Source organism: Leuciscus leuciscus, assembly GCF_965113295.1.
Source record: "Leuciscus leuciscus genome assembly, chromosome: 1".
Taxonomy (NCBI): Eukaryota; Metazoa; Chordata; class Actinopteri; order Cypriniformes; family Leuciscidae; genus Leuciscus; species Leuciscus leuciscus.
Genome location: NC_138725.1, coordinates 63,021,124 through 63,037,414, shown reverse-complemented (window position 1 = coordinate 63,037,414; position 16,291 = coordinate 63,021,124). Strand labels below are relative to the sequence as shown.

The following is a 16,291-nucleotide window of genomic DNA, read 5'->3' as shown; positions in this document are numbered from 1 at the left end:
CAAAAAACACTTGCGTCACGCTCTCCGCTGCATTGCTCCGGGTGTATGATAGGGCCCTTCGTCTTTAAAGTGCCATGGAAGGCGAATAAATGGTTGGTGGTGATAAATGCAAGAAATATACAAACTTATGATCATTTACAGGGCAGTACAGCACTTTTTTCTATTGTTTATTCATTTGAGAAATTACATGATGGCTATTTCAGAGTTTGTTTTCCTTTCTTTTGTAATGTATCATGTATAATAAATGTTGGTGCCTCCCTCTACTAAGTAACTCTGTATAAGTGATGTTGCAACATCGTTCTGTTGTCATTACTGTTTTGGTAATAAAACGCCCTTACATTTTAACCAGCGTGTAGTGTTACATGAAGGCAAGTGGAGTTTGACCCCCTTTGATCGGAGAGGGATCATCTGAGAGTACAGTACTGAGAGAAACTCTGGGTTCGTTCACTGGAGACCCTGTAAATTCCTGTTTGAATGGACCCTTGACTAGGATTGAGACCTCTGACTGTTTCTGACCCGTTATTCAGGTTAGTTTTGTTCATTTATTTATTTGTATTTATGTAGTAATGGCCATATGTGTACAAGTAAATGTACTCCCCTTGAAAAAGTATTTGAAGTCTTTGATTCAGCTTTGTTCAATTCTTTAGGCTGAACTTTTGAAAAGCACTTTTGATTGTTAGTATGCTTGTTTGTATTATTTTTGGTGAGGGTTCATTATATTTATATTTATATTTATGAGCATTAATGGATATTAGTGTTAGTCAGAATAATTAGTAATGGGTTACTACTAATGCTGTAACTTTCATTTTAAAATTATATTTTTGCAAACACCTTTCATAACAAGTTTGCAGACTTTATTTGCAACTTTACACTTCTCAATACAATTCCCTTTCAATTCGGTCTCAACGTTGTGTCAGAGCTGACCCTATGGGGAGAAAACCTTCCTCCTAGAAATACTGAAGCCTCATTGGAATAACAGCATTGTAACACAACGGCCAATGACGTACAAGCGTGTGAAATAGGGACGCGAAAGCTCCCTAAGGCGGCAATATCTCTCCTTCAGACAGCTGTTCTGTATTTAAGAAGCCAATTACTACTTGCCAATGAGATTTACTCCAACCAGTGGACGGCACCTGGATTGCTGCTCCCCTGCATGCGTTCCGGCATTTTCTTTCAGCTTTGGAAGGACATGGCTATCCTCACTGTGAAGTGATGAGTGTCAGGATCCTTCATCTCTGTATCATCATCTTTGATGATAAACTGGCCTCCTGCTTCCGCCCTCCACCACCCAAGAGCCACAGAGCAAGACGCAGCAGCAGCTGAGACAGGACAGTCAGGGGACGAGCTCACGCCAAGTCAGTATCCGTGTGCCTCGCTTCCACCTGAACTATTTGTGATTTTCACCAGGGACAGTCTCCGCCCCTGTTATGGAGCCCACGGCCTGTTCTCTTTTAGCATGTCAGATGATGATGACTATGACCTGCGGTGAACCTTAGGAGTCCATGTACACCGCCCCCCACCTCGAAGCGACAATCTGCCCTGTATAAAGCAAAAAATATCCCATTGGTTTGCTCATTCACACGATATAAGATGTCCCCGTCTCAGAGCAGTGGTCTGCCGTGTTCAGAGCTCACTACAGATATACGCAGCCCCCTCCAACCACCTCAGGCCCTGTATACAAACAGCTTGTATAAGCGCAAAATGCTCCAGTCACTCATTTGCACAATCTAAGCTGAGATCCCTAGTTGTCTTTGTGCTATGATTGTTCCACTGTGTGCTTGCCCCTTAGCCTGGGAAAACCCAGACAACTTCCAGCAAATTTAGATTTGCTCTGCAAGTAGTCTGGCAAAGAGCTCATTCAAGCCCATTTCTAAAACCTCGAAATCGCGGCACCAATCAGAAACGTTGAGGCGGGCTTTACACGATGACGATCGCTCTGATTGGTTTTAGGTCTATCCAATTGCGCCCAAAAGGCATTTGAGCGGCGTCCGTTCAACTTTTAAATGCATTATTATATTAAAATTGCAAACACATGAGGACAGTCTCCATGAAAGACCCACTGGCAGATGAACGTGCTACTACATTTCTCTCCGAAACGGTAGGAAATGAAATTAGATTTAATAGAGGATTTTAACTGTGACAAGATGATTGACTGGGCAGTTTACGTGACAGGATGCACGCGACAGATCCGTCCGATAAAGATGACGAAGTAGTATGTCCCAAAGCTTGCCTACTTTTTTGCTACACATTCAAAAGTAAATATCTTTTCTTCACAAAAAGAGTACATACTTTTATGGCGTAGTGTAATTTAGGCGAATTGGGACGCAGCATATGGCTTTACACGATGACGATCGCTCTGATTGGTTTTAGGTCTATCCAATTGCGCCCAAAGGCATTTGAGCGACATCCGTTGGTAACGTCCCTTTGGAAATGAGTTATTAATGAAGCTTTGCCAGACCATAACTCAGTTACTACTGAGAATGGTCTGGTTTTAACCAGGCTACTTGCTCCAGGGAGTGGAACTGGGCTTTATTTTGATGTGAGCCCACCTTTCACTGGAGCACTCCCGATTTATAATTACTCTTGGCATGATTGCCGCCTTATTGATATTTGGGCATTATGTTGATGTCATGTGATTTATAAAGCACCAACACTGCAGTTGCTTTCCTGTCATTCAGGCGTGGTGTCAAACCAGATCCGGTAACTCAGCATTACTGTGCTACCACTTTGCTCTCATCCACTCATGACGACGACAGCAAGACTGTCCGCTCTGTTGTGCCTGTCTCTCACGTCAGCTAAACCCTCCTTGCCCATCTAGCCCATTTTGGGATTTGGCTTTAGTTCTGAAAGCCTTTACATGTTCTCCATTCGAGCCTCTCCAGTCGGCATTGCTGAAAGTGCTCTCTTTCAAGACAGTGCTTTCGCTTGCACTCGCATGAGTTAAGCGTGTTTGTGAAAATGTGCTCTTTCAGTCAGCGAGTCCTGCATGTTTTTTTGGCCCGAGGTCACTGTAGAGTTCCTCTCAAACCAAGAAAAGGTTATGGTCCTAAGGTGCTCTCAACACTGTTCAGAGCTCAGGTTATGTGAACCTGCTGCTGGAGTTGCACTAAAGGTTTGTCGGTTTAAAAGCAGAGTCTATCCCATTGAATTGTGGATGCGATGGCTTTGGCTTACAGTTCACAGAACATGGAATGCCCTATAGGTGTTCGAGCCCACTCTACAGATTCTATAATCTGACGATTCTTCGCTAGCTTCTCGGATCCTGTCAGTGCAGGAAAGCTAGTTTTATGGTAGGAAGCCCAAAAGTACTGTTTTGTCAGCAGCTGTTTATTTCTGCTACTTCATAAGTGTTCATGTTATTATCATCTTAGAACGTGCTTGCGGCGGACGGATAAGCACAGCCCCTTCTCTTTGGGCATAGTGTTTCAACCAGGTTCACGAGGCTTTTTCGTCATTGCAGGGCTGATAAGTAAAACTTCTGAAACAGCAGGGACATCTGATGTTATGTTATCCTCATATTTACTTCATTGTCGCTGCAGTGGTTTAGGTTTAGGCCCCTGCAACTGCAGTTGATTCTGTGTTAGCAATCTGGGATTCACTGCTTCCATGTCACTGTAGATACAGCGGCTTGATATGCCGTTTGAACAAGCGTTATTTGACTTCAGTGATTAAAGTCCCCCTGTGGTGAAAATCAAGCTTTTAATGTTGTTTATATGTCTACGTGGTGTTTTTAAAATGCTTTAAGGTAAGCTATGTGAAAATTCATAAGTCAACACCATTGCTGAGTATTTTCTCCTTAAAACTGTAGTGAACCAAAGACAGTCTCAAAACCGCGGTTTGGAATCGCTGGTGTTTCTGATGTCACAAATTACCTTGTAATCAATCACATCAACGTATGATCCTCAAAAAGTGGATCTCTGAGCTGGTGTGAGTGAGTGGAGACGGGCCTAATTTGCATATTCATAGAACTGCGAATACTAAATGAGGCAAGGGTGTAGAGTTAAGGCTGATTTATACTTCTGAGTTGTTTATTTATACCTACGCAGGAGCCTCTACGCTTTAGGCTACACATTGGTTTTCATTTATACTTCTGCATTGTTGTCCGTGTTGACGTGCAGAGGGAGCATGTGAAACCCGAGGGAGGGGTTCTAGCAGACCAATCACATGCTTGCGGTTCGCATAGAATTGACGCGTTATTACATTTTTGGAGAGGTGCACGTCAAGGTATGTCATAGGCAACACACAGCCTATGACGTAGCTACGGCGTAAGTTCGACGCAGAAGTATAAATTGGGCTTCACATTCAAGCTATTTTAAGGCGTGAAGAATTTTTTTTGAGGAAAAACAGGTTTAAATATGTAATTTTGGTGATCAAAAATGAGTTTTAAGGGCTAAAATGATTGACTACAGGCACTGGCGGAGCTAGGGGGTGGCCAGGGGTTGCCGTGGCCACCCTTGGTCTAAGCTTGGCCACCCCTCGGCTATCACAACTGTCACCCTTTCTGTCTCTTTTTTTTATTGACAAAAAGTGAATTTTTTAAAACGCTGAACTGTCTCTTTAAGACCACAAAAAACGTGAGACTTTTCAGACGCACACTCCAACTTCACCTGGAGTGCGGAAATGTGCAAGTGCCGAATGAGTTTCAGCAGAACATCAGACAGTGATTATGCACATAGTAAATATAGAGTCAATCTTTCTCAACTGTTGGGTTGCAAGACCGTTTTGAGTAAGTCGAATAGTGTGCAGTCAACAACAAACATAATTCTCTTTTTTTCTGATGCTACTTTTATTTTAGAAGATGTGACTGAAAGCTTGTGACACTTCTGTCAGATGCTGAGAAAAGGGCGTTGTCCTTATTCAGTTGGCTATCTTCGGTAAGATGAGATGTTGTCATGCTAAATGTCAGTAAAACTCACTAACTTTTTTGAATATGAGGTGTTGGGTAATAATAAAAAAATATAAAATTCCCTCAGTATTCCATGATTCCTAATTCACTACTATCTCAATTACAATTAAGTACAAATTAACTTTATTCAGTTGTGCAGGCACTAAAACAGTCCAATACATTATACACTCTTAGAAAATAAGTAGGCTGACATAATTGTACCTTTAGGGGTACAATGGCTTGTCACTGGGGCTGTACCCTCAAGGGTACAATATTGTTCCTTAACCTTTAAAAGAAACGGTACATATATGTACTTTTTAATGCTTTTTGACCCTTAAAAAGGTGCATGTACCTTGAGGTCCAATAATAAGCCCTTTGGGGTACGTTAGTGTAGACTGTACCTTGGGGGACAGAAATGGACTCCTACTGTATCCCTATTTCTGACAGTGTAGTCAAATTATTTTTTATGATAAAATAATTAAGATTTATGTGCCACCCCAGACTGGTTGCTGGCCCTTTAAACGGTGAGATCCACTGCTTCACAATCACATCGCTGCAGCGGCCGGACGGGTCGCCTGAACGGCACAGTTCAGCCTCAGTTCTGCTACTTCATAAGCGCAGAGATTCGCTGCTTTATTATCATTTTTTTCTAGGCTGAAAAGCGGTGTCCAGCTACAGTTATTCTCTGATGGCTTCATAAGTGCCAAGCCCCTATTTTGTGCACTTGAACGTCATTGGCGGTTGTGTTACAATGGCATTATCAGGCTTCAGTATTTCTAGATGTTTTCAGGTTTAATTCAGGCGGCTGTCATTTGCATGTTTACTCTTCTATTTAGAGTAAAACTGTCTAAATCCAGTATAATATATACATATGTTGTTATTTAGTATGAATACTTGGATATTGATTAGATTAGAATGGGTAACTGCAATCTCATTTATCTTTCCTTTTTCAATATTATGAACTGTAATGTTCATAAAAATTGTTAAAAAGTTAACTTTTCAGTTTTATATTCTGTAGGAAAACATTTGACATTCCTCTGTTGTAACATACCCAGTATCTTATTAAATGACAGAAAAGCATTAACATGCGAATACAGAATGTATAATCAGTAAAGACATAAAGTCACGTCTGGACATCATTCCATTGAATGTGTGTATGTGAGGGAGATTATCCACCATCTGTTGTTTAAAAGTGACCCACCTGAGAAACTCCTTGACCTTTGACCTCATGGCTGCCACCGAGCATCCCAATGTGTCCCCTTCCCCCACCGCTGAGGTCACATCTCCGCCGACCACCCTGGCCACCACAGATATAGTGGTGCTTGTTATCTACTTCCTCTTGGTTCTGGCTGTGGGCTTGTGGGTAAGTTTTCTAAAACGACAAAATGCACTACTATATCATTTCAGTGACAAAATGTTACTCCAGTAAATGTGTTACTTATCACATTTATGGCTTAACATCTTGTATATGGCATATTTATAACCTTTGCTCACCCAACAGTCCATGTGGAAGACCAAGAGGAGCACAGTGGATGGATATTTTCTTGCCGGAAAAACCATGACTTGGTGGCCGGTGAGTTAAAAAAGTGATGGTGTCTCCAAAAGAAAACAACAAAATAACAAGCAATTACATTTTGCATAAAAAAATTAAGCCTATTTTTAGGAATATTATTTTCATGAAAATTAGGCATGATTCTCCCATCAGTTCTCATTACTGTAATACAAAATATATGAATCATTTACATTTAATATATTTATCATTGTGTTTGTATATATTCTGTTTAAAAATATTTCACTTAAATAAATAAAATATTAGTAAAATTATTGTATTTTTGTTATTTTGTATTCGTTTTTAAATAGTTTTTTTATAAATTATTTATTTGTTTTAGTTTATTTAGTTTTAATTATTTTAGTAATTCAATTTAAACTGAACTAAAATTTGAAATGTTGCATTGGCAACTAGCTTAAAATATTTGTATGGTTTTAGTGTTAGTTAATGATAATAACCCTGGCATTATGATAAGAAGACTTTGTCAGTTAGTAATGTCTTAAAATTGTCATGAAAATGTCACAATGAGACAAATATTAGGTCCCCAGAACAGTTCTGTTATAGCTTTCTATGTACAAAATTAAATTTCTTAATTTTTTTTCTGGGGATCTGGAGAGATTCATGTTATAAAATACTTTTTTGTTAGATAAAAAGATGACGATAACTGCATCATTTTTAAAAACTTGTACTTTGAAACCCGTTTTCAGAAGTTTGTGTTTTTTGGCTTTTAGGTTTTCAAAACGCCATTGTCGTATAAATGAACGGCCCAAAAAAAACGCATAAAAAGTTTTGTGTTTAGTTGTGGTGTAAACGGCCCCTCACAGATCAAAAGTAATTTCCAGCTCACATCTTCTCCATCTTCTATCATGTGCAGGTGGGCGCCTCTCTGTTTGCCAGTAATGTGGGCAGTGGGCACTTCATTGGGCTCGCAGGCTCTGGGGCGGCAGCTGGTATCGGTGCCACTGCTTATGAATGGAACGTGAGCACACACTATACAATTTAAGAGATAGAGAGTACATTGATTTGCTGAATATACCACATTATAGAATGCATTATGGGAAAAGGCAAAGGTGGAAAAAGTGAATGTCTCATGTTCATTTGCAGGGCATGCTGATGGTGCTGCTCTTGGGCTGGCTGTTTTTACCCATCTATATTGCATCAAGGGTGAGTAAACAACAGATTTGATACAGTATTACATACATTTAGGTAACAGATAATGTAGCAAACAGATCTCAAGCAACAGATTGGATGTTTTTTCAATTTAAAACCGTAAAACGTTTGGGGTCGGTACAATTTTTTTCATGTTTTGAAGAAGTCTCTTCTGCTCACCAAGGCTGCATTTATTTGGTCAACAATACCGTAAAAACAGTAATATTGTGAAATATTATTACCATTTAAAATAACTGTTTTCTATTTGAATACATTTTAAAATGTAATTTATTCCTGTGATCAAAGCTGAATTTTCAGCATCATTACTCCAGTCTTCAGTGTCACATGATCCTTCAGAAATCATTCTTATATGATGATTTGATGCTTAAGATCATTATCAATGTTAAAAACAGCTGTGCCGCTTCATATTTTTTTGTGGAAACTATGATGATTCTTTGATGAAAAGAAAATTAATTTAATTAAAACAGAAATCTTTTGTAACAAATTGTTAATGCCTTTATTGACACTTTCAACCAATTGAATGCAGCCTTACTGAATAATGTCTTTTAAACATTTTATTTACTGACCCCATAATTTTGTACTGAAGTACCATGTGAAGTACACACACACACACACATATGCAACTGTCTTTATCTAGTTGTTTTTGCACTTAGTGTGAATTAAATACAAATTATATAAATTAGGATTATTTTCCATTTCTTTTCAGGTCACAACAATGCCTGAGTATTTACAGAAAAGATTTGGTGGCATAAGAATACAGTTATTTCTTTGTGTCTTATATCTATTCATCTACATCTTCACCAAAATATCAGTAAGTATGATAAGTAAACTTGACTCTGATTTGGTAATCAGCTTTGAATAGATCAGCCTTGAGTGTCTGTGTGCAGGTGGACATGTATGCAGGAGCTGTGTTCATCCAGCAGGCTCTGCAGTGGAACATCTACCTCGCTGTGGTTCTGCTTCTCGGCATTACGGCTCTGTACACCATCGCAGGTCAGATATTTTGTTACTCTCAAGGGCTGTTCACACCAAGAACCATAACTGTGTTATAGCGCCCACACCAAAGCACGACAACATAAAGACGCCATCTACCGCTTTAAAGGGTGTTATTAAAGGCCTTCTCAAAGGTCAGAGGTCACTCTTATGCCAGAACTCGACTCGCGTACGGCCGTTGCCGGAAGCCAGTGATTTTAGTTTTTTAAAATCATAAATATGGATATTTTTCTGATACAAACGCATCGTTTCACTTCAGAAGGCCTTTATTAACCCCCTGGAGCCGTATGGATTACTTTTATGATGGATGGATGTGCTTTTTTGGGCTTCAAAAGAAGTCCTATACACCTAGGATGGCTTGAGGGTGAGTACATTATGGGATGATTTTCGTTTTGGGGTGAACTAACCCTTTTAATCTCTTTAAATTAGTTGGATTCTGATTGGCTGTCAGTGTTTTTATCGCTCAGTTCTGAAAGTGAAACCAACGATATCGTTCCCTCGTGTAGTTATCGTTATGGTTTGGATATCTCTATTCTAATGGAATTAGAATGATTATTTATAGTTAGTGATTGGAGAAACGAAGCTTTTCGAAACTTCAAATGTTGAACCAGTTTCTTCTCAAACTGATTTACTGTTTCGAAAAGCTCGAAATGCCACACGCTGGTGATGCCTGCCGATCAGGGGTGCGTTCCCCAAAAGCATCACCAGTCAACTATGGTCGCAAGTTCTGTTGAATTGTGTTGGTACCGAGGAATTTGCAACCATAGTTTACTTTGGGAAACACACCCCAGAAACGTATATGCATTGCGATGAAAACTCAGCCCAAACATGCATAAAAACACCTTTTACAAACCAATTGCAAATGTTTTATTGAAAGTATAGTCTCAAATCGTCTTATACCATGGAATATGAAGTGTCTGTAGTGTATAATATGCTATTTTATTCAATTGTAGGACTTGTTTTGTTTGGTTTATGGAGGGTTTGGTAAATCAAAACTTTTCGTTTTTATTATACAAATGTGTCATTAAATGTTTAAAAACTATGAACACTGGTTCATGGGTTCACAGAGATCGACATTTCAAAACTTGAACCTATCTATATTACTGTATATGGACTATCTATCTATATTGATGTTCTAGTATCTAGATCAATCCATCTATTAAGAAATTATAGTATCTATCTCTAACTTCTCGCTTTAGAAGGTCTATATATACCTAGAGTTCAAGTTCTAACTACATAGAATGATGTTCTAGTTCTGTCTATCTACATCTCAAAAGGTTTCGAAATAGTTACGACTAAACAAAGCCTTATATACTGAAATCATGTGGCTTTGGCAGTTTGAAACATGCTCTGAATCACTGGATCTAAACAATTGATTTGCAAACGTTTCGAAGGTTCATGAAGCAGTGTCTTGAAAGTGGCCATCACTAGTTCTGGTTATCTATCTTGTAGTGAACGGCCCTTTAATCCTAGAAATGAGGAAGTCTTGTAATCTTCTAAACCATATCTTGACTGATTGTTCACAGGTGGTCTGGCAGCAGTGATCTACACCGATGCGGTTCAGACTGTCATCATGGTGGTCGGAGCCTTGATCCTCATGGGCTTCAGTGAGTGACTACCACAATAATGTTCACGGAAATTCTAAAGCTTTTATGCAATAATAATATACTTTTAAAAAAAAATGTTTATGTCAGGTTTTGCAGAGGTTGGGGGATTTCAGGCTGTCCTGGACAAGTATCCTCAAGCTATTCCCTCCATCCGAGTGCCCAACACCACCTGCGGAATCCCTCGTGATGATGCCTTTCACATATTCCGTCACCCTGTGACCTCTGACCTGCCGTGGCCGGGAGTAATCCTGGGCATGTCCATGCCCTCCATGTGGTACTGGTGTTCTGACCAGGTGAGCGACCAGTAGTGTTGATTGAACTTATTTAAGACGCATTACCCATAATGGCTTCTATATATTTATATTGATCTATCTCTAAGTTCTTGCTTTAGATTAGAAGGTCTAGATCCAGCTAGAGTTGAAGTTCTAGATTGCTAGACTGAAGTTCTTGATCTGTCTAGAAGTTCTAGTTCTTTCTATCTAGCTTGTGAAAATATAGTGCACTTAATCATATTGAATGTGCACATTACTCTTAAATGTAGATAAAGCATACTTCTTTTTTAACAGGGGTTGTTCTAAACTAGTTTCCATCTAGTTTAGAACAACCCTTTAGAACTCTTCTTTAGCAACTACCTTGTTATCATCCATAAGATCTTAGCAACTGCCTAGCAACAACATACCTTCCAAACATAATATTTTTATCATGACAACTCTGCTGCTGCTGTTGATGATTATTGCTGTTGATGATTAATGCTGCTGTTGATTATTTTTATAGATTGTTACTTCTGTTGATTATTGCTTATATTTAGGTTGTTGATTATATTTTGTTGTTGTTCCTGTGTGCAGGTGATAGTGCAGCGTTCACTTGCTTCCAAGAACATTCTGCATGCTAAAGGAGGATCTCTGCTCGCCGCTTACCTCAAAGTTCTGCCCTTCTTCATGATGGTGATTCCAGGCATGATCAGCAGGATACTTTACCCAGGTGCACCACTGAAACAAACACCAAAGTTTAAGGCCTCTAAATGTACAGTTTGTTGTATTGAAATGCATATTATCGTGTGTGTGTGCGTGTGTGAGAACTGTAGACGAGGTGGGCTGTGGAGACCCAGATGTGTGCAAACAGGTTTGTGGGAATCCTGTGGGCTGCTCGGACATTGCTTATGCCAAACTGGTGATGGAGCTCCTTCCCGCAGGTATCAGTGAGATTCTTTGATTTGTTTACGTATGTTGGTTGTATTTCAGTTTCTAGATCTGCTGGCTAAGCTAACTAATTTTCTTGTGTGTGTTTGTCCAGGTTTGAGGGGTTTAATGATGGCTGTGATGTTGGCTGCTCTCATGTCCTCTTTGACCTCCATATTCAACAGTTCCAGCACCATTTTCACCATGGACCTGTGGAGAAACATCCGCCGCACTGCCTCCGAGTGGGAGCTCATGATTGTGGGGAGGTGTGACATCAACAGGCTGTTATACACACATTAGATTTTAAAGGCAAATTCATCAATTTCTTCAGCCTGTAAAGAGCCTATTTGTATTTAAAAGTAATTGGCCGTCAGAAAGACTCCAACTTTCATTAGACAGTCATTAAAATTTGGTCGAAATTGAAAACTGATGCCAAAACCCAATGTTTGGCTTGACGTCAACATCCAGCATTGGACAGATGTTGAATTTTATTTGGAAATGAAAATTGTGTTGATGCCCAAACCCAACGTTGGCTTGACGCCAATGAAATATCAGCATCTACTCATGTTATAATTTAATGTTGTGTGGACGTTAACATTATGATATTTAGCAGACGTTTGGTTTTGATTAATATACCTCATGACTGTCTGTGTTTGACATCAGTTAAGGCAAGGCAAGGCAAATCTTTTTTATCAACACTTAAATGTGGGTAGGTTTCATAAAAAAAGCAACACGGAAAGCCGGAAGTTTCTGTTAATGGCGGGAAAAGAGTTAATAACACTTAAAACCAATGTCAGCTGTGTCTGTATTCTTTGTCAAATTGATATTGAACAGAACTTAACTTAAACCAAATTTTAACGTCTTATAATGTTGGTGGCCCATTGGATAGTTAGAAGCTGTTAACCTGTAAAATTATCTTTTGGTCGAGCTTCTGCTTTTGGCAAACTAATCTAGTATTGTCATTCTACAAATTCTTAATACATTTAGCTCTCTGGTAAAGTCAGCTGTTTCAGCTGATGTGTATGTGTGTGTGTTTCCATGTCAGAGTGTTTGTGTTGGTGTTAGTGGTGGTGTCAGTGCTGTGGATTCCTCTAGTTCAGGCCAGTCAGGGTGGGCAGCTCTTCATCTACATCCAATCCATCAGTATGTACCTGCAGCCCCCCATAACGGTCGTCTTCCTTGCGGGATGCTTCTGGAAACGGACCAATGAGAAGGTACAAAACCGATCAAGCATTGATATTTTTTTTTATTTTTTTTTTATTTTTTTTTTATGTTTTCATCAGATTTTGAAAAGTATTCATTAGTAATTTATGTAAATTCACACTCATATCATGGGTTAAATTCTAAATAAAGTAATATCACAAGCACTGTTGGCTGAGATTTTGCCATAGTAATCACAGTGGATATCAAGGCCAACAACACGATTGATAGTGTAAGGTATTAAAGATATTTTGCCGTTTGCTTTGTCTATTTTTGCTCCACCAACAAAAATAGTTCAAAAGCAAAGCTACAGCAGAAGTGTTGTGCTGCGCAACAGACAGGAGTGAGTTCCTGAATTAATAAATGTTTGAACAGTCGGTTGAGTGAATGAATATATAATGACTCACTCATATAGATGGTAGTTGTGTCTCAAATGACCTACTATACACTATGAAGTTATACAATGTAATGTGTAATATGCTTTGGAAAATCATAAATATAGTTAACGGTTATAATTATGATTAAAATTATGACATACTAAATCATAATTATAAAAGCGAAATGACAAAAAGTCTGACATAATTTTTTTTAATTGACTTGTCTCATAATTTAAATTTTCATTTTCATCATCTCATAATCGACTGTCATCATTTTGACTTTTTGTCATAATTATGACTTTTTGGCCTGGTTTCACAGAGAGGGTTTAGATTAAGCCAGGACTAGGCCTTAGTTCAAATAGGACAAAAGTCCCTTTTGAAGAAAAAAAACAACATAAAACTGCTGTGAATCTTGAGACAAAACAATGGCAGTGACATATTTTAAGATTTGTCAGTGCAAGTCTCTTTCAGTTAAAACAGCTCAAACATGCATTTTATTCTGGAACTATATTAAGCCTTGTCTGTTAAACCGGCGGTATATCTCATAATCAATCAGTCAATGTCAACTTTTTAATCTCATAATTATAACAATGTCACAATTTAGACTCTTTATTTCATAATTTCTGCTTTTATCTTATAATTATGACAGAATGTCGTTAACTTTTTATCTCATAACGATCTTATCTCATAATTACAACACTGTCACAATGTTGACTTTTTAATCTCATAATTATGACTCACAATTTAGACTCTCTCGTAATTTCTGCTTTTATCTTATAATTATGACAGCATGTCGTCAACTTTTTATCTCATAATTAACTTCTCATAATTACATTGTCACAATGTCAACTTTTTAATCTCATAATTATGACAGTCACAATTTAGACTCTTTATCTCATAATTTCTGCTTTATTTGTCATGTCAACTTATCTCATAATTATGACTTTTTATCCTATAATTATGACAGCATGTCATGTCAAATTTTTATCTCATAATTTTCACTTAGTGTCTCATAATTTCTGCTTATGTTATTTTTGACCTTTTAACCTCATAATTATGATAATCCATAATGTACTCTTCTGTCTAGTATATGAACTTTAGAAGGTCACACACACACTCATACAGCACTTTATATACAGTGCATTCCTAATTAGTTTCTGAGGTATTTTATTAATATATATTATCAATAAATAATAAACACATGAACTGATTTCTTTTCTCCTGTGACGTTGGTGTAGGGTGCGTTCTGGGGTCTGATAGTGGGCATGTTGGTGGGCTGTATAAGGATGATCCTGGATTTCGTCTATCCTACACCGCTGTGCTATGAGAGCGACACCAGGCCTGACATCATCAAATATGTTCACTTCCTGTACTTCTCCATCATCCTCACTCTCCTCACACTCATCGTGGTGGTGTGTGTTAGTCTGGCTACAGAGAAGCCCAAACCAGAGCAGGTAAAGACACACACAAACACACACACACAGTTTGCAATTTCACAAAAAAACATACTTTTTTTTACTCAGAAATGTCTTTTCATAAACCTTGAGAACACACACACACACGTCCGGTATAAAGGGCTTGTTATTTTGCAGATCAGTCGTTTGACGTGGTACACGCGCTTTGATCCTGTGAAAGAAAGCGAAGAGGTTGTGGCTTCGGATCTCTACACGATCGAAGGCGCCACACAGAACACAAAAGACATGGAAAATGATGCCTATCAAATGAAAGAAGGTACTTTTTCCAGTTCACATGCATTATTTTGTGATTTTAATTAAACAGGGACAGATAAGTCTCAGTATGCTTTAGGATACATAATACATACATGCAATGGTTTGCCAAGGTGTTGTAAATTGTCAAGTTTATCCTGATTTATTCTTAATTCTTTGACTTTAATAGTCCAGTTATCCAGAAGAGGGAGACAAAGTCATTGATATTTAAAGTGTTTAAATGAGGGGAGGATATAACAAAAATCTGAGTGATATGTGAAAAATTTGAATGTGAAATATAAGCATATGAAACCAAAAAACATTGACATCACACTTAATATCTGATCATAATCTCGTTAAATCATAATATAAGTTATAATTATGAGATAAGTTACAATTATGACATACTAAGTCATAAGTTTGAGAGAGTCTAAATTATGACAAAAAGTAATTTGTCAATTTCGACAATCTAATTTGTCATAATTTTAACTTTATCTCATAATTGTCATAATTTGGACTTTTATGTCATAATTTCAACTTTTTGTCTCAGTTAACTTTCTATCTCATAATTTTTTACTTTTTGTCATTCTTTTAACTCCAAAAAACATTGACATTACACTTAATATTTGAACGTCATTGCATTACATAGAAATCACAAAAGTGGCATCTGCAAACAAATGGCGTTGGACCATTTTTTGGGGCAATGCAAGTTTCTAAATGCATTTGGCAGGCAATATAAAATCCACTTAATACATCATGTATATTCATGCACTTAAGAAATGTTTAGTTTGAATCTGTTTACATGTAATTCTGAGCGCCGTGTTTCTCCCCAGACTCCTGTAGGTCTGTGTCCAGTGAAGCGGGTTCCTCTAAACTCAAATCTGCTCTGCTCTGGATCTGTGGAATGGAGAAGCAGAAAGAAGAGAAGCCCATGTCTCCTCCTCCAGAGACCCCGATGTGTTCCCTCGAGGAAGATCCCTGTATGAAACACCTGGTAAACGCCAACCTCATCGTCTGTATGTCACTGGCTGTGTTTCTCATCGCCTACTGGGCATAGTCACTTGTCCTTTATCATGGATTGTTTAGTGTGACTGGTGTTAAAGTAAATCTTCACTGAGTATGTAATTAATTGACCGGTATGCTTATTTATTTATCAGTCAGTTTTTACTTGTTTGATAAAGACATTAAATGACAGTTTAAAGGTAGGGAAGGCAATTTCTGAGAGGCTAGCTTTGAAAGCATGAGATCCCACCCCTCCCTTAAAAGCGTCTCCAAAGCCACGCCATAGTGTCGCCCAGATCCGGCCCACATCTGGTACACCTGGGATCCACATGTACCAGATGTGGCCCGGATCTGGGCCAACACTATGTTGCTGTCTGGGTCAGAGCAGAGTCTGCAAAGCATCACAAGAGACGCCGTTAATTTACCTCATGTCTCAAAGCACAATGATTGGATGTACATTAATCTACATTTAATATTTAGACCACTTCTATTATTGATTGCTATCAGGATGTGAAAAGTGTTTATGAAAAACATTGCGTACCCTAGCTTTAACTAATATGAAAACTATTTTGTCCTTTGATGTTTCTGTAAATTAAACAGTGTTTAAAAAAACAACTTTTGAGA

At 38.3% G+C, this 16,291-nt stretch overlaps 1 protein-coding gene across 1 annotated transcript; it reads left to right on the top strand.

Annotated features, from left to right (window-relative positions):
* Window positions 1-350: 350 nt before the first annotated feature.
* Window positions 351-16,282, top strand: slc5a11 (solute carrier family 5 member 11). Its single transcript, XM_082163329.1, has 16 exons — window positions 351-527; window positions 6,079-6,248; window positions 6,387-6,458; window positions 7,309-7,413; window positions 7,539-7,598; window positions 8,311-8,415; window positions 8,492-8,597; window positions 10,124-10,204; window positions 10,292-10,497; window positions 11,050-11,185; window positions 11,289-11,396; window positions 11,498-11,648; window positions 12,428-12,596; window positions 14,198-14,413; window positions 14,552-14,690; window positions 15,499-16,282. Exons 2-16 carry the CDS (start codon window positions 6,114-6,116, stop codon window positions 15,720-15,722), a joined length of 2,013 nt encoding a protein of 670 aa, XP_082019455.1. The 5' UTR covers window positions 351-527; window positions 6,079-6,113; the 3' UTR covers window positions 15,723-16,282.
* Window positions 16,283-16,291: the final 9 nt, after the last annotated feature.

Excerpts from the sequence above, each read along its gene's own strand:
- slc5a11 (XM_082163329.1), top strand. The coding sequence starts at position 6,114 with ATGGCTGCCACCGAGCATCCCAATGTGTCCCCTTCCCCCACCGCTGAG. Across the intron at positions 8,598-10,123 it reads GGCTCTGTACACCATCGCAG|GTGGTCTGGCAGCAGTGATC; the intron begins GTCAGATATTTT and ends GATTGTTCACAG. Across the intron at positions 11,649-12,427 it reads GAGCTCATGATTGTGGGGAG|AGTGTTTGTGTTGGTGTTAG; the intron begins GTGTGACATCAA and ends TTTCCATGTCAG.